This window comes from Cetorhinus maximus, chromosome 5 (genome assembly GCF_964194155.1).
Source record: "Cetorhinus maximus chromosome 5, sCetMax3.hap1.1, whole genome shotgun sequence".
NCBI lineage: Eukaryota > Metazoa > Chordata > Chondrichthyes > Lamniformes > Cetorhinidae > Cetorhinus > Cetorhinus maximus.
The window spans coordinates 70,600,502-70,622,291 of NC_135883.1; the positions used below are offsets into that span (position 1 = coordinate 70,600,502).

At 44.2% G+C, this 21,790-nt stretch overlaps 1 protein-coding gene across 3 annotated transcripts in view; it reads left to right on the top strand.

Moving 5' to 3' along the window:
* lyst (lysosomal trafficking regulator) overlaps window positions 1–21,790 on the top strand; it is a 491,836-nt gene that overhangs the window by 350,729 nt on the left and 119,317 nt on the right. For 2 of the 3 annotated variants that reach the window (XM_078541985.1, XM_078541986.1), the window contains 3 exons: window positions 164–320; window positions 16,978–17,049; window positions 19,600–20,932. In XM_078541985.1, coding sequence (XP_078398111.1) covers window positions 164–320; window positions 16,978–17,049; window positions 19,600–19,738 — 368 coding nt within the window. In that variant the 3' untranslated portion in view covers window positions 19,739–20,932. Of the gene's footprint in view, window positions 1–163; window positions 321–16,977; window positions 17,050–19,599; window positions 20,933–21,790 lie in introns of those variants that run through there. The other variant, XR_013576613.1, reaches the window with a different exon arrangement.

Sequence of the window (21,790 nt, forward strand, 5' to 3'; positions counted from 1 at the left end):
CGAAGAAAGAGTCATCAATTTGACTTACTGTTGAGGCACTTTGTTTTCTCCCAATGGTCACTTTAGCTTTTGTAAATTTTGTAGTTCCAGTGAACACAGCAGTTTGTTCTCTGTAACATGGATTATCCTGAAAAATTACTCTCATTGTGCACTTTATTTTCAGTTGGTGGTGGCAGTGACCTAAGACTGTGGACTGTAAATGGAGATCTCAGTGGCCATGTGCATTGTCGAGAAATAATCTGCTCTGTAGCTTTTTCCAATCAACCTGAAGGTGTATCTGTCAATGTCATTGCTGGAGGACTAGAAAATGGTGTAGTAAGGTCAGTAATATGCTTCTCTAATACAGCTACAGTTGTCGTATATCTACATCAATTTCTACCTGAAAATAGAATGCCCAGGGTTGGGCACAAAGCATTAGATTAATAAACACAACTTATTCCATCTAAGTGAATACTCTAGAGCATTTCTGTAATATATCAATAATTTAGTCTCTTCCTGTCAACTATTTCCATTCTAAATTCCTATGTTCACATTTGTAATGTAAATTGCCTACGTTGCACTGTAATTACATATAGCCATCAGTGGTGAAACTGAGGGTGTAATTACAATGTGACCAGTTTGCATTGCCAGCTTCCATTATAAATGTGGATGTAGGAAATTATAATTATGTGGAAAATACAGCATAGAAATTGGCCATTTGACCCAAATGATCTACGTCAGTCCACACAAACCTCCTCCCACCCCTCCTCATCTAACCCTATCAGCCTAACTTCTATTCAAAGAATCACAGAATTGGTATGGTGCAGAAGGAGGCCATATGGCCCATCGTGCCTGCATCAGCCCTCTGAATGAGCAACTCACCTAGTTCTATTCTCCTATTTTCTTCCTGTAACCCTGCACATTCTTCCTTTTAAGATAATAGTCTAATTCCCTTTTGAATGCTTCAGTTGAACTTGCCTACACTCTCAGGCAGAGCGTTCCAGATCCTAACCACTCGCCCCATGAAAAGGTTTTCCTTCATATCACTGTTGCTTCTTTTACTAATTACTTTAAATCTGTGCTGCCTTGTTCTCAATCCTTTCACAAGTGGGAACATTTTCTCCTTATCTGCTCTGTCCAGACCCCTCATGATTTTGAATGCCTCTATCAAATCTCCTCTCGGCCTTCTTTTCTCTAAGGAAAACTGGTTCCCGGGATGAGGAACTTTATTCTTGTGAATCTTTTTTGCATTCTCTCTAATGCCTTCACATCCTTCCTAAAGCGCAGCACCCAGAACTGGATGTAGTATTCCAGCTTAGGCCGAACTAGTGATTTATACAAGTTCAACATAACCTCCTTGCTCTTGTACTCTATGCCCCTATTAATAAAATCCAGGATACTGTATGCTTTACTTACCACTCTCTCAACCTGTCCTGCCACCTTCAATGTCTTATGCACATATATATCCAGGTCCCTCTGCTCCTGCACCCCCTTTAGAATTGTACCCCCAATTTTATACTGTCTCTCTGTGTCCTTTCTACAAAATTTAATCACTTCACATTTCTCTGCATTGAACTTCGCCTTCTACCTGTCCCACCCATTCTACTAACTTGCCTGTATCCTTTTGAAGTTTTACACTGTCCTCCTCACAGTTCACAATGCTTCCGAGTTTTGTATCATCCTCAAACGTTGAATTTGTGCCCTGTACACCAAGGTCTAGATCATTCATATATATCAGGAAAAGCAAGGATCCCAACACTGACCCCTGGAGAACTCCACTATAAACCTTCCACCAACCCAAAAAACATCCATTGACCACTACTCTCTGTTTCCTGCCACTCGGCCAATTCCGTAAACACGTTGCTACTGCCCCTTTTATTCCATAAGCTATAGCTTTACTCACAAGTCTGTTGTGCGACACTGTATCAAATGCCTTTTGGAAGCACCACGTACACCACATCAACAGCATTGCCCTCATCAACCCTCTCTATTACCTCTTCATAAAACTCCAGCAATTAGTTAAACATGATTTTCCCTTAAGAAATCCTTGCTAGTTTTCCCTAATTAACCTACGTTTTCCATGTGACGATTAACTTTGTCCCGATTTGTGAAGTTTCCCTACCAGTGAAGTTAAACTGACTGGCCTATAGTTGCTGGGCTTATCCTTACACCCTTTTTTGAACAACAGTGTAATGTTTGCAATTCTTCAGTCCTCTGGCAACACCCCTGAGTCTAAGGAAGACTGAAAAGTTATGCCCAGTGCCTCTGAAATTTCCACTTTCACTTCTTGCAATACCCTTGGTTGCATCTCATCTGGTCCCAGTGCCTTATCAACTTTAAGTGCATATATCCTGTCCAATACCTCTGCTTTTTCAATTTTAAACTCTTCTAGTATCTGAATTATCTCCTCTTTCACAATGGCCTGGGTAGCATCTTCTTCCTTGGTAAAGACAGATGCAAAGTATTCATTTAATACCTCAGCTATGTCCCCTGCCTCCGTGTGTAAATTCCTTTTTTGGTCCCTCATCATCCCTGCTCCTCCTATACCACCCTTTTACTATTTAAATATCTAAAGAAGACTTCGGGATTCCTTTTTATGGTGGCTGCCAGTCTCTCTTCATACTCCCTCTTGCTTCCCTTATTTGTTTTTTCACCTCCCCTCTGAACTTTCTATATTCAGCATGGTTCTCAATTGTAGTTTCTGACACCTGTCATAAGCACACATTTTCTTCTTTATCTTAATTTCTCTCTCATTTGTCATCCAGGGAGCTCTGAATTTGTTTGCCCTACCTTTCCCTTTCTAGGTGAATTACCTTGATTGTGCCTGAGTTAACTTTTCTTTGAAGGTAGCCCATTGATCAGCTACCGTTTTTCCTGCCAACCTTTGACTCCAATTTATTCGGCCCAGATCCGTTCTGATCCCATTGAAGTTGGCTTTCCTCCAGTTAATTTCTCTTACCCTGGACTGTTCTTTGCTTTTTTCCATAGTCAGCCTGAACCTTCTGATACAATGATCACTGTCCCCTAAATGTTCTCTGACTGATACTTGATCTACTTGGCCCACCTCAGTTCCAAGAACCTTCCTCATTGGGACTGGAAACATACTGCTGAAGAAAATTTTCCTGAACACATTCTAGGAACTCTTGACCCTCTCTGCCCTTTACATTAATACTATAGTCTATATTCGAATAATTAAAGTACCCTGTTATAACTACTCTATAATTTTTTCGCCTCTCTGTAATTTCTTTGTAAATTTTTTCTTCTTCATGCTTCCCACTAGTTAGTGGCCTGTAGACTATACCAAGCAATGTAATAGTGTCTTTTTTGTTGCTTAGCTCTAGCCAAATAGATTCTGTCCTTGACCCCTTTGAGTCATCCTCTTTCTCCAGCACGGCAATGTTCTCCTTAATCATTACTGTCACCCCTCCTCCTTTACTTCCTTTCCTATATTTCATGAACACTTTAAATCCAGAAATGTTTGATCCAGGTCTGTGTTATAGCCACAACACCATATTCCCACATGGCAATCTGTGCCTGTAGTTCACCGATCTTATTTACCACACTCCATATTCTCACATACATGCACAGTAACCCTGATTTAGACTCTATTACTTTCTGTTTTTGCTCTGACCCCATCTATTAACTTACCATTCCCTACTCTAGTGCTATCTATCTTTCTCAATATTCTATGCACCTTGGTATTCCTCTCTGATATTATCTCCTTGTTTCCACACCCCTGTCGAGAGTTTAAAACCTCCCCAGCAGCACGAGCAAAACACCCCGCAAGGAACTCAGTCCCGGTTCTGTTCAGGTGCAACTCCTCCAGCCTGTAGAGGTCCCATCTCCCCCAGAGCCAGTCCCAATGTCCCAAGAATCTAAAGCCCTTCCTCCTGCACCATCTTTCCAGCTACACATTCAGAACTGAATACTAGTTGGTGAGTGGAATGTGCCCAGGGATTCCTACACTACCTGCCTGTTCTTGTTTGACTGTCTGGTGGTCACCCCTCCCTCTGTCCATTCATACTCTTAAGCTGTGGGGTGACCACATGCACAAATGTGCTATCCACGTAGCTCTCAGCTTCACAGACGCTCTGCAGTGATGCCAGCTGCTACTCACGTTCTGAAACCTGGAGCTCAAGCTGCTGCAATGGATGACACCTCCTGCACCTGGTTATCCAGGATTTGGAAAGAATGCTGGAGTTCCCATATAGCACAGGATGGACACTGTCTAGGTTGGAGTAACCCTGCCATTTCTTTATATATTAGTTATCCTTGCTGCTGCTAAAATAAAAACCTTACCAACACAAATAGACCTTACTAGTACTGATAAATACTACCGATGCTTAACACATTTTACTAGTTATAATAAACCTTACTTAAAAATAAAAGATAAGACTATACTCACCAGCTACACACTTGTTCTTTATTATTAATACTTGACATATTTATTGTTTTTAATCTTCCAGTTGTTAAGACTCATGCCTGAGCAGCAGTACTCACCAGCCAATCAGCTTACATCTTTCCTGTGATGTTACACCTTGACTTCTCTTTTCGAATTCTAGCAGCAGCAGTTAGCTCCTAGCCCTGGGTCTCCCTGACTCTCGCTCTGTCCTCCCGCTGCTTTCAGCCCCGAGTCTGCCTGGAACTCTCGCTCTGCCCTTGTACCACACTCAGCCCTGGGTCTCCCTGGAACTCTAGTTCTGCCTTGCGCCGCTTTCACCCCCGGGGCTCCCTGGCTCTCTCGCTCTTTCATTGTGCCGCTCTCAACCCCGAGTCTCCCTGGTACTCTTGCTCTGTCCTCGCGCCGAACTCAGCACTGAGTCTCCCTGAAACTCTCGCTTTGTCCTCGTACTACTCTTAGTCCTGGGTCTTACTGGAGCTCTCATTCTGTCCTCGTACCACACTCAGCCCCGGGTCTCCTTGGAACTCTCGCTCTGTCCTCACGACACTTCAAGCCCCGAGTCTCCCTGGAACTCTCACTCCGTCCTCGTGCCACTTTCAGCCCTGAGCTCCCCGGAACTCTCGCTCTGTCCTCACGACGCTTTCAGCCCTGAGTCTCCCCGGAACTCTCACTCTGCCCTCGCGACACTTTAAGGCCCGAGCTCCCTGGAACTCTCACTCTGTCCTTGTACTGCTTTCAGCCCTGAGTCTCCCTGGAACTCTCGCTCTGTCCTCATGACACTTTCAACCCCGAGTCTCCCTGGAACTCCCGCTCTGCCCTCGTGAAACTTTAAGCCCAGAGCCTCTCTGGAACTCTCACTCTGTCCTTGTACCGCTTTCAGCCCTGAGTCTCCCTGGAACTCTCGCTCTGTCCTCACGACACTTTCAGCCCTGAGTCTCCCTGGAACTCTCACTCTGTTCTTGTGCCAGTTTTTTTCTAGCTCTGAACTCTTTTCCTTTCTATTCCTTTCCCTCTTGTATTTAGCTAGCTTGTCCTTAAGCATGCTGCCCTTATTTTCATTGTCTTTAAATGGGGCCTGAATTATATCTCTGTGCTTTAGTCAAGTAACCCCCCCCAGCCTCTATTCTTGCTTTACCTGAAAAGTACATTTTGTCTTGATTCCCCATGTGGAAAGCAAGAGTTTGATTAATATGTCACCTAAAAAGTGCGATTCATGGCTTATTCATACAGTGCACAGTGTACTGCTATAGATTATTTTACAGTCCTGAGTTCCCAAAAATGGGGGTGAGCAGATCCCTGGCACAGGCTCTCTTGCATCAGCAGCTTGTGGGGCTGAGCTGCCATGAATCAATCCTCCGCTGATCTCCATTGAATAGGCTACTGTGCATAAAAATCTTGGCCTGCATGCATAATGCACAGTTGGTTGGCAGAGTGTAAAACCTAGTCAGGAAGAGGAAGAGGTGGTGTTGACTGGTAATCCAGAGACCCAGGGTAATACGCTGGGGACCCAGGTTCAAATCCCACCACAGCAGATTAAAGTAAAAGTCTAATGATGTCCATGAAACGATAGTCATAAAAACCCATCTGGTTCACTAATGTCCTTTAGGGAAGGAAATCTGCTGTCCTTACTTGACCTGGCCTACATGTGACTCCAGATCCACAGCAATGTGGTTGGCACTTAAATGCCCTCTGAACAAGGGCATTTAGGGATGGGTAATAAATGCTGGCCTGCACAGCTGTGGTGGTGTTGGAATGACTAATTGTTCCGGTACAGAGGATAACTGTGTATAGAACTGCTATTTGTGATGCTGAAGTATTGGTGGTCCAACTGTGGACTGAATTCCAGAGTGAGGTGGGTGAGGCTTGAGCAAGTTCCTGTGGTCACAACATCCAGATTTGGGCTGATAAGTGACAAGTACTATTTGTGTCATGCAATGACCATGTCCAACGACATTACCATCATCTAATTCCCTATGATCAACATCCTGAGGATCATCACCGGAAAACCAAACAGTTGTATAGTTCATATGAACACTTTGCTCAGAAAGAGAGGGACAATACAGACATTGCAATCAGGGAGGAGTAGTGTGAAATATTAGATGAAATTCACATATTGATAGAGGAAGTATTAAGGGGAAATGGATAAATGGGAAATGGAAAATTGATAAATCCCTTGGCCCAGGCAAAATGTATCCTATGCTGTTAAAGGAAGGAAGAGAGGAAATGGCAGCAGTTCTGACCATCATTTTCTAATCCCCTCTGTTACAGGCATGGTGCCAGAGGACTGGGGGACATCAAACGTTGTACCATTGTTTAAAAAGGAAGAAAGGAATAGTCTGAGTAATTACAGGCCAGTTAACCTAACCTCAGTGGTAGGAAAATTATTGGAAAAAAATTTTGAAGGACAGGATAAACCTTCAGTTAGGAAGACATGGTAATCAAAGACAACATAAATTTGTCAAAAGAAGGTCATGTCTGATTAACATGATTGAATAAATATGCGGGGGCAACAAGGAGGGTTAATAAGTTATTTCAGCTAGGAATGCACAGTACTGCACATGCATGGTACAGTATTTCAACTTGTACTTTTTTTTCGGGCAGGAAATGTCTGAAGGAACCTAACTCTGGGTTTAACATTGATTCCTTTGGGAACCTATGATTCCCTTTAATTTGTTTCACTTAAAGTCACGATTTTCAGGAATGCGACCCCAACTTTAAGTGAGGACTTACTGTACTGAAAAGTGTAGTTGAACAGGTGGTATAGGCAGCATAGGGGATACTTGCCTTTTTTAAAACCATAAAATGGTTACAGCACAGAAGAGTCTGTGCCAGCTCTCTGCAAGAGCAATTCACCGAGAGCCACTCCCCTGCCTTTTCCCTGAAGTCCTGAAAAGTTTTCCTGTTCAGATTATAATTCATTCTGTTTTGAAAACCCTGATTGAATCTGCCTCCACCACACTCATAGACAGTGCATTCCAGATCCTAACCACTTGTCATAAAAAACAGCTTTTCCTCAAGTTACCATTGCTTTTTTTGTCAAGTCAACTTAACTTGGTGGCCTTGGGTTTTGATCCTTCTGCTAATGGGAACATTTTCTCCCAATCTACTCTGCACAGATAACTCATGGTTCTGAAGATTTACATCAAATCTTCTCTCACTCAACCTGCTCTTCTCCAAGGAGAACAACCCCAATTTCTTCCAATCCATCTACTTAACCGAAGTTCCTCAGTTACACATCCCTGGAACCATTCTTGTGAATCTTTTCTGCACCCTCTCTCATGCCTTCAAATCTTTTCTGAAGTGTAGTGCCAGCACTGGAAGTAGTACTTCAGCTGACGCTGAACTTGTATTTTATACAGATTTTTTGTAACTTGCTTGCTTTTGTACATGCCCCTATTTATGAAGCCCAGGATCCCGTACAGTTTTTTAACCGAGTTTTCAATCTGCCCTGCCACCTTCAATGATATATGCACATATATGCCCAGGTCCCTCCGCTTCTGCACCCTGTTTAGTATTCACAGAATCACACAGTGCAGAAGAGGCCCTTCGACCCATTGAGTCTGCACCGACACGTGAGAAACACCTGACCTACCTACCTAATCCCATTTACCAGCACTTGGCCCATAGCCAATGTTATGACATGCCAAGTGCTCATTCAGGTACTTTTTAAAGCATGTGAGGCAACCCGCCTCCACCACCCTCCCAGGCAGCGCATTCTAGATCGTCACCACCCTCTGGGTAAAAAAGTTTTTCCTCACATCCCCTCTAAACCTCCTGCCCCTCACCTTGAACTTATGTCCCCTCGTGACTGACCCTTCAACTAAGGGGAACAGCTGCTCCTTATCCACCCTGTCCATGCCCCTCATAATCTTGTACACCTTGATCAGGTCACCCCTCGGTCTTCTCTGCTCCAACGAAAACAACCCAAGTCTGTCCAACCTCTCTTCATAACTTAAATGTTTCATCCCATCCTGGTGAATCTCCTCTGCATCCCCTCCAGTGCAATCACACCCTTCCTATAATGTGGTGACCAGAACTGCACACAGTACTCCAGCTGTAGCCTCACCAAGTTTCTATACAACTCAAACAAGACCTCCCTACTTTTGTAATCTATGCCTCGATTGATAAAGGCAAGTGTCCCAAATGCCTTTTTCACCACCCCACTAACATGCCCCTCCGCCTTCAGAGATCTATGGACTCACATGCCAAGGTCCCTTTGTTCCTCAGAACTTCCTAGTGTCATGCCGTACATTGAATACTTCCTTGTAAAATTACTCCTTCTAAAGTGTATCACCACACACTTTTCAGGGTTAAATTCCATCTGCCACTTATCTGCCCATTTGACCATCCCGTTTATATCTTCCTGTAGCCCAAGACACTCAACCTCACTGTTAACCACCCAGCCAATCTTTTACTCTTTATTTTATCAAGCAGCACTTGCTTAACAATAAGCTGCTCACTGACACTTAGTTTGGGTTCTGCCAGAATCACTCAGCTCCTGACCCCGTTATAGCCTTGGTTGAAACATGGACAAAGGAGTTGAACTCCAAAGGTGAGGTGAGAGTGACCGCCCTTGACATCAAGGCAGCATTTGACCAAGTGTGGTAACAAGGAGCTCTAGCAAAACTGGAGTCAATGGGAGTTAGGGGGAAAACTCTTCATTGGTTGGAGTCATACCTAGCGCAAAGGAAGATGATTGTGGTCTCTGAGCTAGTGGAGGCTGCAGGTGAATGCAGTGACAGTTCTCCATTTGATGCATCCTCCCCTTGTGATTACCTGGGGCTTATTTAGCGCAAAGGAAGATGGTTGTGTGTCTCTGAGCTGGTGGAGAGTGCAGGTGAATGCAGTTACGGTTCTTCATTTGATGCATCCTCCCCTGTGATTACCTGGGGCTTATGGTTGGTCTGAAGCTCTTGTCTGGGCCAGCTGGTGCCTTTATGAGAGAGAAGATAGATTTTAAAATTTTTTTTCATGGGATGTGGGTGTCGCTGGCTAGGCCAGCATTTATTGCCCATCCCTAATTGCCCTTGAGAAGGTGGTGGTGAGCAGCCTACTTAAACTACTGCGCTCCAATTGGTGTAGGTAGACCTACACTGCTGTTAGGGAGGGAGTTCCAGGATTTTGACCTAGTGACAGTGAAGGAGCAGCGACATATTTCTAAGTCAGAATAGTGTGTGGCTTGGAGGGGTGGTGGTGTTCCCGTGTGTCTGCTGCCCTTGTCCTTCTAGATGGTGGCAGTCAGTGCTGCCTAAGGAGCCCTCGAGAGTTGCTGCAGCACAGCAGAGGTCAGTCATCTCAGTTCCAGAGAAGGGTGGGGCGGGGCACATTGACCTCCCTCCAGAAGGCCCTTGTCCTCGGAGTCAGGCAGGGGCCCCTGGGCACTCATAGGGAGGATGACCAGCAGCTGGAGACCCTGGGGCCATCCACCAAGGTGACTCTCCGAGTGTCCAGCCAATCCCAATCCCCTCTGCCTGTGACCCCATCGTCTCTAGCTGTACAGGCCGAGAAGGGTGTACCTGCCCCACAGCAAGACCCAAAGCAGGCTGGGGCCCTCCAGGCGAAGCCTGCTAAAGTCATCAAAGACCATGGGGCATAGCAGTTAGCAGGCTGCCTGCACCTCTGCTATGGATGTTGGGGATGCACCAAGACGTAGCAGTAGGGTTAGAAAGATTAAGAAACTTCAATATCACTTTTAGATCACGGGTGTTCACTCACTGTATATATAATGCACCTTTGTAAATACATTTGCTGTTCATAGGAATGGTCTCGTCATTTGAAACCATATGCACATATGTGCCCTCTTCTTGCCCGTGAACCATGCACTCACTCAGTAATTGCCTCCCTTTGTGAGCCTCACATTCATGTGATGTTTAGCTGAATCATGATAGTTACTTGGCCCTTGTGTTATGTCAGGGAGATGTGTCAAACTCTTGACTGGAAGTGTTTGCAAATTGCGTTAATAACATCTACTCCTTACAAGACAACGTGGAGTTAGGCACCCTGAATAGCCGTGGAGGGTTAGCTATAATTGTTTCTCAAAATGAGATGGCTGTCTTCATTATTAATGCCAAAGCACAAGAGCTGCAGCCATGATGGTCTCTCCAACCATGTGGGGTTCACTGTCTGCTAAAACTTTCTCATTAAGGTGGCGATGACTGCATCAAGTCCTTTGACGCAGCGTTTTGGCTGTAGTGCCAACTTTCACTTCCCTGAGTGCACGGATACAGGGTTCACTACTGGCCTTTCCAAAGATTAGGACCCGGTGAATCATGAGAGCTGAAGGTGGAAGTCCGAATGCTGAACTTGCTCTCGATGTTACTGGTTGTAAAGGCGTTTCAGTGAACTGACGTAGCACTAAGGGCAAGAAGGAATGTGGCCATGTCCCATTGCCTGCACCTTACTCCACCTGGAATCTTGTTGCTATCAGTGTGGTACAAGCACATGTTTCATGCCGTCCTTCTTCAGTGGCATCCACACATGAAAGCTGATCCTCATTTCCCTCTTCAGGTCCCTGCTCTTCCTTGTCTGAGGAGCTCTCAGCCTCCTCCATGTCTCCCTTTGAAACACCAGGTTGTGAAGGGTGCAACAGACCACAATTATGCAGGACACCCTCTGTGGAGTGTACTGCAGAGCCCCAACTGAGCAGTCCAAACATCAAAGCGCATCTTCAGGATGCCGATGGTCTGCACGATGATGGATCGTGCCGAGCTATGCGCCGTGTTGTATCTCTCCTCCGAGGCACCCTGAGGACAATTCACTGGTGTCATGAGCCATCGTTTGAGCAGATACCCCTTATCCAAAGCAGGCAGCCCTGTAATCACTCAGGCCCTTCAAATATGTGAGGCACCTGAGACTGACTCAGGATGTATGTGTCATGGCAAGTCCCAGGGTACCTGGCACAAATGTGCATATGTGCTTCTGATGATCACACCAGTTGAACGTTCAGGGAGTGGAACCCTTTCCTGTTAATGAACATCAGGGGCTGTTGCCATGGAGCTCTCAAAGCCTCTGTGCAATTGATTGCACCCTGCAGTCTCGGGAAGCCTGAGATAGCTGCAAACCCCAGAAATCCAGCAGCCTGGCTAGCTTCATTGAGTGTGAACTTCACATAATGATGAGCCTTACTGTGGAGGGCATCTGTCACCTTGATATATTTGTGTATTGAGGACTGTGAGATGCCGCATAGGTCCCCTGTGGATCCCTGGAAGGATTCGCAGGTAAAAAAAAAATTGAGCAAGGCGGTGACCTTCAGGCGCAGTGGCAGGGGATGCCCTCTCAGTCCATGGGGCATAAGATCCTCCTGCGGTATGTGGCAGATATGATCTACCACATCTCTTGTCAAGTGCAGGCTTGCGCGGTCTTTCACTCATCTCCAAATAGGAAAGCCCTTTTTGGTAGACCCTTGGTCGTGTGAGTCGCCTCCGTGTGATGAATCTAACCTCCTCGTTCCCTGAGTGTTGCTGGGGCTCCCCTAGACCATGGACCTCAGGCCGAGCCTCCCCTCGAAGCTGCGCTGGCGACCCTTCTCCTCCCCAATCGGATCACTGCCATGAAGAAGGCAGCATTGAGCGCAGGCTCCATTATTCAATGCTGCTTCTTCCTGTGAACTGATAGATACAACACGTTAATGAATACTGGGCAAATATAGTAGATCTCCCACTTGCAAACAGCCATTGTCATGCCCTAGAGCTGCATCTGTGCTACTAGCTTTTTGCTTATGCAGCCTTGCAGCTGAGGTGCAAACTCACAGATCTAGGTGACCAAGCTGCCAACCCTGATACTTGACATCTCAATCCCACGGAGGTTGGAAGAGATTTGGATGCGTTCATGATATGTGCCACCATACCAAAAGCACTCCTGCAATCTCTGATCTCCTGATTAAGCTCAGCTAGCAATGACTGAATGCCCTTTGGCCCATTATCCATGCCAATTGGAGAAAGCACATTAGAGGCTTTTATTGATGATCTGTCAGATATGCAATGGCTGTGCTTCCTTAGCAGTTACCTGCATTTTCCATTCTCGCATACCTCTCTGTTAATGTTCAAATGGAGCAACTGTATTGTGAAGCCAATGACTCCTGCGGTCTCTTGGTTAAAGCGCACCAAAAAGCATTGGCTCCAATTGCACCTTTTCAGGGAAGCCTTCCTCTTTTCTCTCAGCTCTGACTCTATTTCAGTGTTGTGACTTTAAGCAGTTTGAGGGTGCCCCCTGAAAGGGTCCCTTAGTTCGGCCGTGGGTTCCTCCCACACTGCCTCAGACCGTTCCTGTGCAGATTCTTTTCCAGTTTCAATTTTAAAGTGCACAATAACTTCGGGGTTTCAAGATGGTGAAGCTGCATTTTTACTTTGAGACCAGCTTCAACCCTCCTTCTGTCAGTTTTCGGGTCCCTCTAATTTTCCTGGAACCTCATGAAGACCTCCCTCTAGTTATCCTCTGCCTTCCTAGTAACCCTGGATCCCATTGTCATTGTGATGGACATTCCAGCTCTCCCTACTGAATCCATCATTGTTGATGTCTCCATGCCCCATGTGGACCTCACCCCTCCTCATCTTGAGGCTGTTTGCATGGTCACAAACGGAGGATAACTCCCCAGGAGAGCTTTGAGTACTCCCCCCACCTCCTTTACTATATTTTCCCCATTTACAGGCTACAGATGCCTCCTCTAACCATAATCATCCCATCTGCAGCCCAGTACCGAGCCAGACAACCCCATTGCCACTGACTGTTATACGATGAACAAGTCATGCGCACCAAGCTGTGCCTTATCCCAGTTGAGCACACAGGCCTTGCCTCTCCTGAAGCGGGGCTACGACGTGCATACCATGCGTAACCCTGCAGCATGGACTGCCTTTAATCTCTCACTCTGACTGTGAGGTCCACAAAGCCCCAGCACTGCCTTTAATGTCTCACTTTGATCCCTTGGCCCCAGACTGTCTTTCAATGAGCTGTCCTGTTCCGTCATGACTGATCACAACACAGTCTCCCTTCCCCACACCCTACCTCCCCAAATGATTGTCTCTGTAACCCATCCCTCTTGTGCCACACTAACACCCCCCCACCCCCCTCAAACCCCCACCACTTTCCGGAGTCTGCTTGCATTCAATTCAATTCCCATACCCCTCCTTCCATGTCTGCCTTCTACTCTTCCATGTCACTCCTGCTTTCTCAGTGTTGGTCTACTCTTTGCCTGCCATCGTTCCCCCCCTCATCTCCCCAACCCCACCATACCACATTGACCCCCATGTTTCTGTCACCCTTCTCCTGCCACCCCGGTTGCAATGCTGGTCTGTGTTTGAATGCAGCCCTGCCTGAGACCCACAGCACACACTCAGTGCTGTTCTCCCAGAGTACGGAGGCACCCACCATGAGCAGACCAACCCTACACCCCCATCAGTGGTGTGGCACTGGTGTTGCTGAGAAACCAGAGCAGTGCTGTTGCAGGTAGCCTTTGAATGTTGTGCTCACCTTGAAGTCACGAGCGAAATGAGGGTGGACAGCTGCACGCCACTTAGACCAGTCTAACTTCCCACTGGCGTGGTACAGGGGAGGGGAAACGTGATTTCGGCGAGTAGTGTTTTTAATGAGCATTCATGACATGATAATGCATGCAAATGGTGTTCCTGACATGGATCAGCGGGAAACCAGACTTGCCTTCAGCCTGCCATGAAAGTGGTGAGGGGAAAATTATAAATTGATTTCCCGCTGGCAGCATTTCGATTTTTGGCTCCTCTCTGAATTTTCCACTCCCACCCCCCCCATGAAACCTGCTGTTAACAGGACTGGAAAATTCTGCCCATTGTGTCCAATCCTGGGCACCATACTTTAGGAAGGATGTGAAGGCACTCGAGAAGCTGCAGAAAAGATTTATGAGAATGGTTCCAGGGATGAGGAACTTCAGTTAGATGGATAGATTTTAGAAGCTGGGGCTGTTCGCCTCAGAGAAGAGCAGGTTGAAAGGAGATTTGATCAAGATGTTCAAAATCATGAGGGGTCTGGACAGAGTAGATGGGGAGTTGCTGTTCCCATTGGAGGAAGGATTGAGAACTAGAGGACCACTATTTAAAGTAAATGGCAGAACAGCCAAAGGCAACATGAAAAACTTTGTTTTTTACATAGTGAGTAGTTAGGATCTGGAATGGACTGCTTGTGAATGCAGTGGAGGCATATTCAGTTGTGGCTTTCAGAAGAGAATGTATAATTATCTGAAGAAAAACAATTTGCAGGTCTACAAGTTAAAAGAGGTGAGAGTGGTACTAGTTGAGGTGCTGTTGTAGAGGGCCAGCATAGACACAATGGGATGAATGCCCTCATGTGCTGTAACCATTCTATGATTCTATAAATACTTAGCTACCACTGCCAAGATTACTTCAACAATATCTCCTAAACCCACAACCTCTTATCTGGAAGAACAAGGGCAGTAAGAGCGTCAGAACACCACCACCTCCAAATTCCTCTCCAAGTCCTGACCTGGAACTATATCACCATTCCAGCAGCGTCGCTGGGTCAAAATCCTGGAAAGGAGTACCTTCACCAGATGGACTCCACTGGTTCAAGAAGGAAGCTCACAGCTGGCAATTAGGGTTGGGCAATAAACAGGGCAAATGAAGGCAATGAAAAATCCATATAGGCAGCCTGGACTCTAGGTGAGTTAGTAATCAGTAATACATACAGTATCAAACAAAGTGTGTTATCATCTGAAGGAAACAGATTCATAGTCACTTTCAATATTTGAATTCAAATTCTCAAATATCTCTGGTGGGATTTGAACCCCCTGTGCGCTGAACTATAAACCCAGTAATGTAACCACTTCACCCTACAAGAAACTTTTTTCTTATTTGATCACATTTTTCTCTTTCCAACCTCAGTATAAGCATGTGTTTGAACTCTGTGATGTCAGAGGGTTGAGGCCACATAACTTGGAATTGACCACCTTGCTGACTGTTAAGGGACTGAGATTTCGAGAATCACATTCCCTAAACTCTCAAAAGTGGAAGTTCAATATTTCAACAAAAAGCACAGATGTGTATTTAATGGAAGGCTGTTGGCATTGTTGTTGTTCTAACTCTTAATGTGCTGATATCAAATTCCTCTGTCTGCTGTTTTAATAGAACTGGTAATCTGTTTAAAGTAACACAAGAAAGAGCAGCAAGAGAAGATCATATGGCCCATCAAGCCTGCTCTGTCATTTAATATGATCATGGTTGATCTTAGGTTTCAACTCCACTTTCCCATGTGTTCCCCATATCCCTTGATTTATGAGAGACCAAAAATCTGCCTTTCTTGCCCTCTAATGTTGGTATATCCACAACCCTGTGGGGCAGAGAATTCCAAAGATTCACAACCCTTGAATGAAGAAATTTCTCCTCACCTGAGTCCTAAATGATCAGCACCTTATTGTGAAACTGTGCCCCCTTGTTCCTGATTCCCCAGCTAGAGGAAATAACCTCTCAGTGTCTACCCTGTCAAGCCCTTCATGATCTTGAATGTTTCGGTGAGGTCACCAGATAACCTCTCATTCTTCTTAACTGTGGAGAATGTGAACCAAATTTACTTGACCTCTCATCATAGGACAACCTCTCATCTCAGGACCAATCCAGTGAACCTTCACTATACTGCCTCCAGTGCAATGGAATTGAATATCTCCTTAAATATTTGCCACTGTTCATCAACTGTCCTACCTTTTAGTCTTCCTGCCCAGTCCACTAGGGCCAAATCTGCCCTCATGCCTATGTAGTTACCTTTGTTTAACTCCAGAGCACTAGTATGGGACTAAAGTTTCTGGCTCTCAAACTGAACTTGAAATTCTAGCATGCTATGATCACTCTTCCCTAGAGGATCCTTTACTCTGAGATCATTAATTCATCCCATCTCATTACACAAAACCAAATCGAGAATAGCCTGCTCCCTGGTTGGTTCCACAACATATTGCTCCAAGAAACAATCTCTAATATACTCTATGAATTCTCCCTCGAGCCTACCCTTGCCAATTTGATTGGTCCAGCCTATATGCATATTAAAATCACCCATGATTATTACCATGCCTTTCTTACATGCTCCCAGTATTTCCTGGTTTATACTGTGCCTTACTGCTGAACTACTGTTTGGGGACCTATAGATTGCTCCCACCAGGGACTTCTTTCCCTTGCTATTTCTTATTTCTACCCGGACTGACTCTACGTCTTGCTCTCCAGTGCCTATATCATTCCTCACTATAGCACTGATCTCCTCCTTTACAAACAAAGTTACACCACCTCCTTTTCCTTCCTGCCGATCCTCCCGAAACACTCCAAACCTGTTCTCCCTGTAACCACGTCTCAGTAATCGCCACCAAATCATATACTATAACTCTGCCTCATCACACAACACCAGATCTAAACTAATTTTATCCCTAGTTGGTTTTGCTCCAGGAAACTGTCAGGAAAGCATTCTGCAAACTCATCTTCCAGGCCATCTTTGCCAATTTAATGTTCCAGTCTATATGATGATTAAAGTCCTCTACTATTACATTGTCTTTGTTACAAGGTCCAATAATTTATTGTTTGATGCTCTGTCAAAAAAATGACAACATAACTATTAAACATTTCTGTGTCATTTAGGCTGTGGAGTACTTGGGACCTGAAGCCTGTTCGGGAAATTACCTTCCCCAAGTCAAATCGGCCAATTGTCAGGTAAGATTGAGCAAAATACTATCCACTGTGAAAAATCAACCAAAGCTGGTTCAGTGTGAATTTACATGAAATTCCTTCTCATGGACACATTGATCTGTGTTGTGCAGTATGGATGGTGCCATATTCAATACAAATGCTGCCCAAGTATGCCGTGTATATCCAAATTACAGCACGTTCTGGGAATGGACTTTCAGATGAACAAGGAGAAACCAATCTCTGGTTGTGAACAAGAGATGAGCTTTGGGTTTCTAATTATGGCATTTTTCACATCCCTGATTATAAATGTCCATCATTGGCATCTGTACCTTCAGCTGCTGAGGTCCTAAGTTCTGGAATTCCACCTCCCCCTCCACCCCACCCCCCCCCCCCCCCCCACCCAATCCCTTTCTTACACTTCTCCCTTCCTTTAAGATGCACCTTTAAGGTGTACCTCTTTGACCAAGCCTTTGGTCACTTGTACTAATATTTCCTTTTGTGGCTTGGTGTCAGATTTTATTTGATAATGCTGCTGTATAGCACCTTTTGGATGTTTTTACTACATTAAACAAGCTATAGAGAAGCAGTTGTTGTTGCTTAAAAACCTATCAAATTGGCAAATCGGAAACTGTTGATAGGGGAAAGTAAACTCTGGTGACATCTGGCTGTTGGATTAGTGTGTCATTTTCAGCTACTCGCCCAGAACAGTCCAAATATAATGCAGCTGAACTTGGAGCAAATGTGTATAAAATCTAAAGCGAAATGCAGTCTAGCACCCCAAAATTTCCATGGTGTAGAAGATGGTTTCCATGTTAATATTTGTTACATTTAATTTTTTTGTTTTTGCGATGAGATAGTAATTTGCTCCCCCCATCACTTTCTTTCATCTCCTCATTCCCTGCATTTTTCCACCTCAGGCCACAGGGTGGATGTGGCCACCAGCTTTTCTCTAAATCATTCCTCAGGCATGTCAGAGTGGCTTGATGTGACCAGTCTTTCACTTCCTTCTCTCGGTCCCAGTGAGGAACGTGTGGCCTCCATTTAGCGCCTCTGGTTCTGTGGCAGGAAATTGTGGGTAGGATCATGAATCCTCTCATACTGTAGCATTGTTATTCTCTCTCTGATTTTACTCCACTCCCCCTAATCCCCCTGTAACACAAGTAAACATGCAGATGACTCATTCCAGGTCTTTGTCATTGATGTGCATGTGACGGACGTTGACTGTAATCTCAGGTTTTACTTTTTTCCTTACTTCAATCTCTCAGAATTCACCAACAAACACAACAAAGCCTTGGGTGCAGTTATCAGTCTGAGAATGATAGCTGCTGTTTGGGTACCAGGCTGAATCATGCTTCCATTGTTTGGTGTCTGCCTGCCTGACTGTAGCACGTGCCCACGAGATGGCTCTGCAATGCCTGGATATACATGAGCTCAGATCTGTTTCCCAGCAGCTAGAAACTTAAATACTGAAGGCACGAAGGGAAAATCCCTGCTCTCTAAAAAGAAATAACAAACTTGCATTCATATAACACCTTTCATAATTTCAGGATATCCCAAGGCGCTTTACAGCCAATAAAGTGTATTTTGAAGCGTAATCTCTGAAGAGTCATACGGACTCGAAACATTAACTCTGTCGTCTTCTCCACAGATGCTGTCAGACCTGCTGAGTTTTTCCAGCATTTTTTGTTTTCGTTCCAGATTTCCAGCATCCCCGCAGTATTTTGCTTTTATCTTTTACTTTTGAAGTGTAATCTTTGTTGTAATGTAGAAAGCGTGGCAGCCAATTTGCATGCAGCAAGCTCCCATAAACAGCAATATGATAATTACATCATCTGTTTTAATGAAGGTTAAATATTGGCCAGAGCACCAGGGAGAACTCTGCTGCTCTTGTTTGAATGGTGCCATGATATCATTAATATCCATCTTGGACAGTGCAGCACTTCTTCAGCACTGCACTGAAGTGCTAGCCTAGATTATGTGCTCTAGTCTCTGGAGTGGGGTTTGAAGTTATGACCTTCTGACTCAGGCAAGGCAAATACCCGCTTAGCCACTTAGCATTGCTGAACATTTAAACTAAAGTCCAGTAGGTTTAAAAAATGCCCAGAAATTCTAAAGTGCTTGAATACTTTCTAAACTAGGTTTGTAAAATAAAATTAAGATCTGTGCAGAAACAAAACTATGCAATTTACTATCCTTCTTCCAGGGAACACCTTTTAATTCATTATGGACCCTGACTGTTGAAATGCAAAATCAGGAGTTGTACAATGCAAAATCATTACACTCCACTGAAAATCTTGCTGCATAAATACAGTATGAGTGTAGCTCCATGAAAAAATTACTGGAGAACAGTCAGTCTTCGTGGAAGCAGACTCCAGCAAGGAGTCATTACTCTTAAGGAGAGGAGAAAATTATCGGCAAAGGTGAAAATAAATACATTTGTAGTTGTAATTTTCATTGTGCTGAAGGTCAAATGACAAACAAAAAGCTGGGTAAGATCCTTAGTTAAACGTTTAGCACATTTTTGATAAAAATGCTTTTGACTTTAAAGGTTATTTTCTCTCTTGTATCCTATAGTCTTACATTCTCCTGTGATGGCCATCACCTCTACACAGCAAACAGCGATGGCACCGTGATAGCCTGGTGTCGTAAGGACCAACAGCGAATGAAGCTCCCCATGTTTTATTCCTTCCTAAGCAGTTATGCTGCCGGCTGAAGGCTAACCCTGTGACTAATTTATACCAATCACTGTGCACATTTAGAACCTTCAGTGCTATCGTGGGTGGGGTGAGCAAAGATAGGGGAAATAAAGTGTTCCCCTCTCAGTTGTAAATATTCTAAATGCAAAAGATGCCCATAAAAGGAACAGATGGTTTTCCTCAATCCACAGAACAAGATGGAATATGGAAACAGATCAGCAGAGCAGTTTTTATCATTATAATCTGCTACCTTCCTGCCCATGATGGAAATCCTTGACTTTGTTGCATATGCAGTCCTTCAAATTACTGCCAGTTCCGAACTGGCAGACTAAAACTCATTTGCACCAATTTGAGTTTGATGTAAATTATGCAATGTGTCTGGTTGGTAACTTTACAGAGTGCAATATTTTCTACTTCAGAATCTACATACAGTTTTGCATACAATGCGCATGAGACCAAACAGGTTAATGAGATACAAGAATAACAGAACCAGTTACCTAAAGGAGCATGGGATGAAGATATAAAAGCACCTTAAACCAATGTTTGTGCACGCAGCATTTATCTACGACTGCCTTGAATGTTTAAGTTCATCTTTGCAAGTGCTGCCATTTCTCATATTTTTTCCTTGAAAATTATTCTGTCGTCTTAATAATTTGATGCAGATTGTTCCTTCCCCATCACTTTTTATAACTAACATTGAGCAGACTCCAAATTGAGAGATAAGGATTCATTTGGCCAGTCCTTCAAGATTGCATGAAAAGATACATATAGTATCCTGAAGTGAATGGATGCAAGAGTTTCTATACAGAAAATTATGTTGACTTTATTGAAGATACAACACTGGGGTTAATTAGGTTATTTGTGGTTAGGCTGTTACCCACTCGTGTTAAATACATAACTATTTATTTAACTGGAGGGCCAACTTTAAGACTGCCACTTTCCCTCTGGAAGTTGTGTTTTGATTATTGTTCTTAATCATATTTAAAAATAAAGAGTTGAAAAATGTGCATTTTGCAAGTATTTTGGAGGAAGTGAGCTAGTTTGCTGATAATTAAAACTTTGGCAAACATTAATTTAAAAATCCTTGAAACCAGTGTTCCTCAGACTTTGAAAGTGAGCATTTCCTGTCTTTTGTACTTCTATTCCTGATATATCTGTACAAAGTATTTGTGATGGATATTTGAACATTAAATTAACTATAATCTGATAAACCTTTCCATTCTTGACCTTTTATTCTATTCTTTTATTTTGCTGATATTTAAAACTTCAGCTAACATTAAATTAATTTAAAAATTCATGAAACCAGTGTTCCTTAGACTTTGAAATTTTTAATTTCTCATCTAAATGCTGCCCTCAGTGACATCATCTGATCTCCGTGAGAAGATTTTGATGGTATTTGGGTGAGCAGTTGAGAAGGAAAATTTTAAACGAGGTAAGAGGGGTGGAACAAAGTGAGATGCTCAAAGGAGGAGAAAATGGCATAGGGGTAAGGGGAAAGGCCAAGGTGTGATATGGTGATGAGAGCCACACCACTATTATGACAGTCTTGATGGGGCAAGTGGTGGAAGGTATAGGCTGGTGGAAATGCTTTATTTAGAGGGAAGGTGTCATCATCCCTCCGCCAGGTTTTCGGGAGGGCCATGATGTCGATGCAGCCATCCACAATAAGCTCATGAATGCCAAGGGCCTTGTTAACATGATAACATAAGAAATAGGAGCAGGAGAAGACCATATGACCCATCAAGCCTGCTCCACCATTCAATATGATCATGGATGATCTTAGGCTTCAACTCCACTTTTCAGCCTACTCCCCATATTTTTGGCCTTAAATGTATTCAACAATGGTACATCTACAACCCTGTAGAATTGAGAATTCTAAAGATTCACAACCCTTTGAGTGAAGAAATTCCTCTTCATCACAGCCCTAAATTATTGGTCCCTTATCCTGAAACTATCTTGCACACGAACAGGGGAGAGAGCTCATCCTGAGTGAGGCACAGCCAGAGTGAGTGTGGGTATTGGCAATTTGGTGCACAGTGGGAATTCGGTGCATTGGGGAAGAGGTGCTT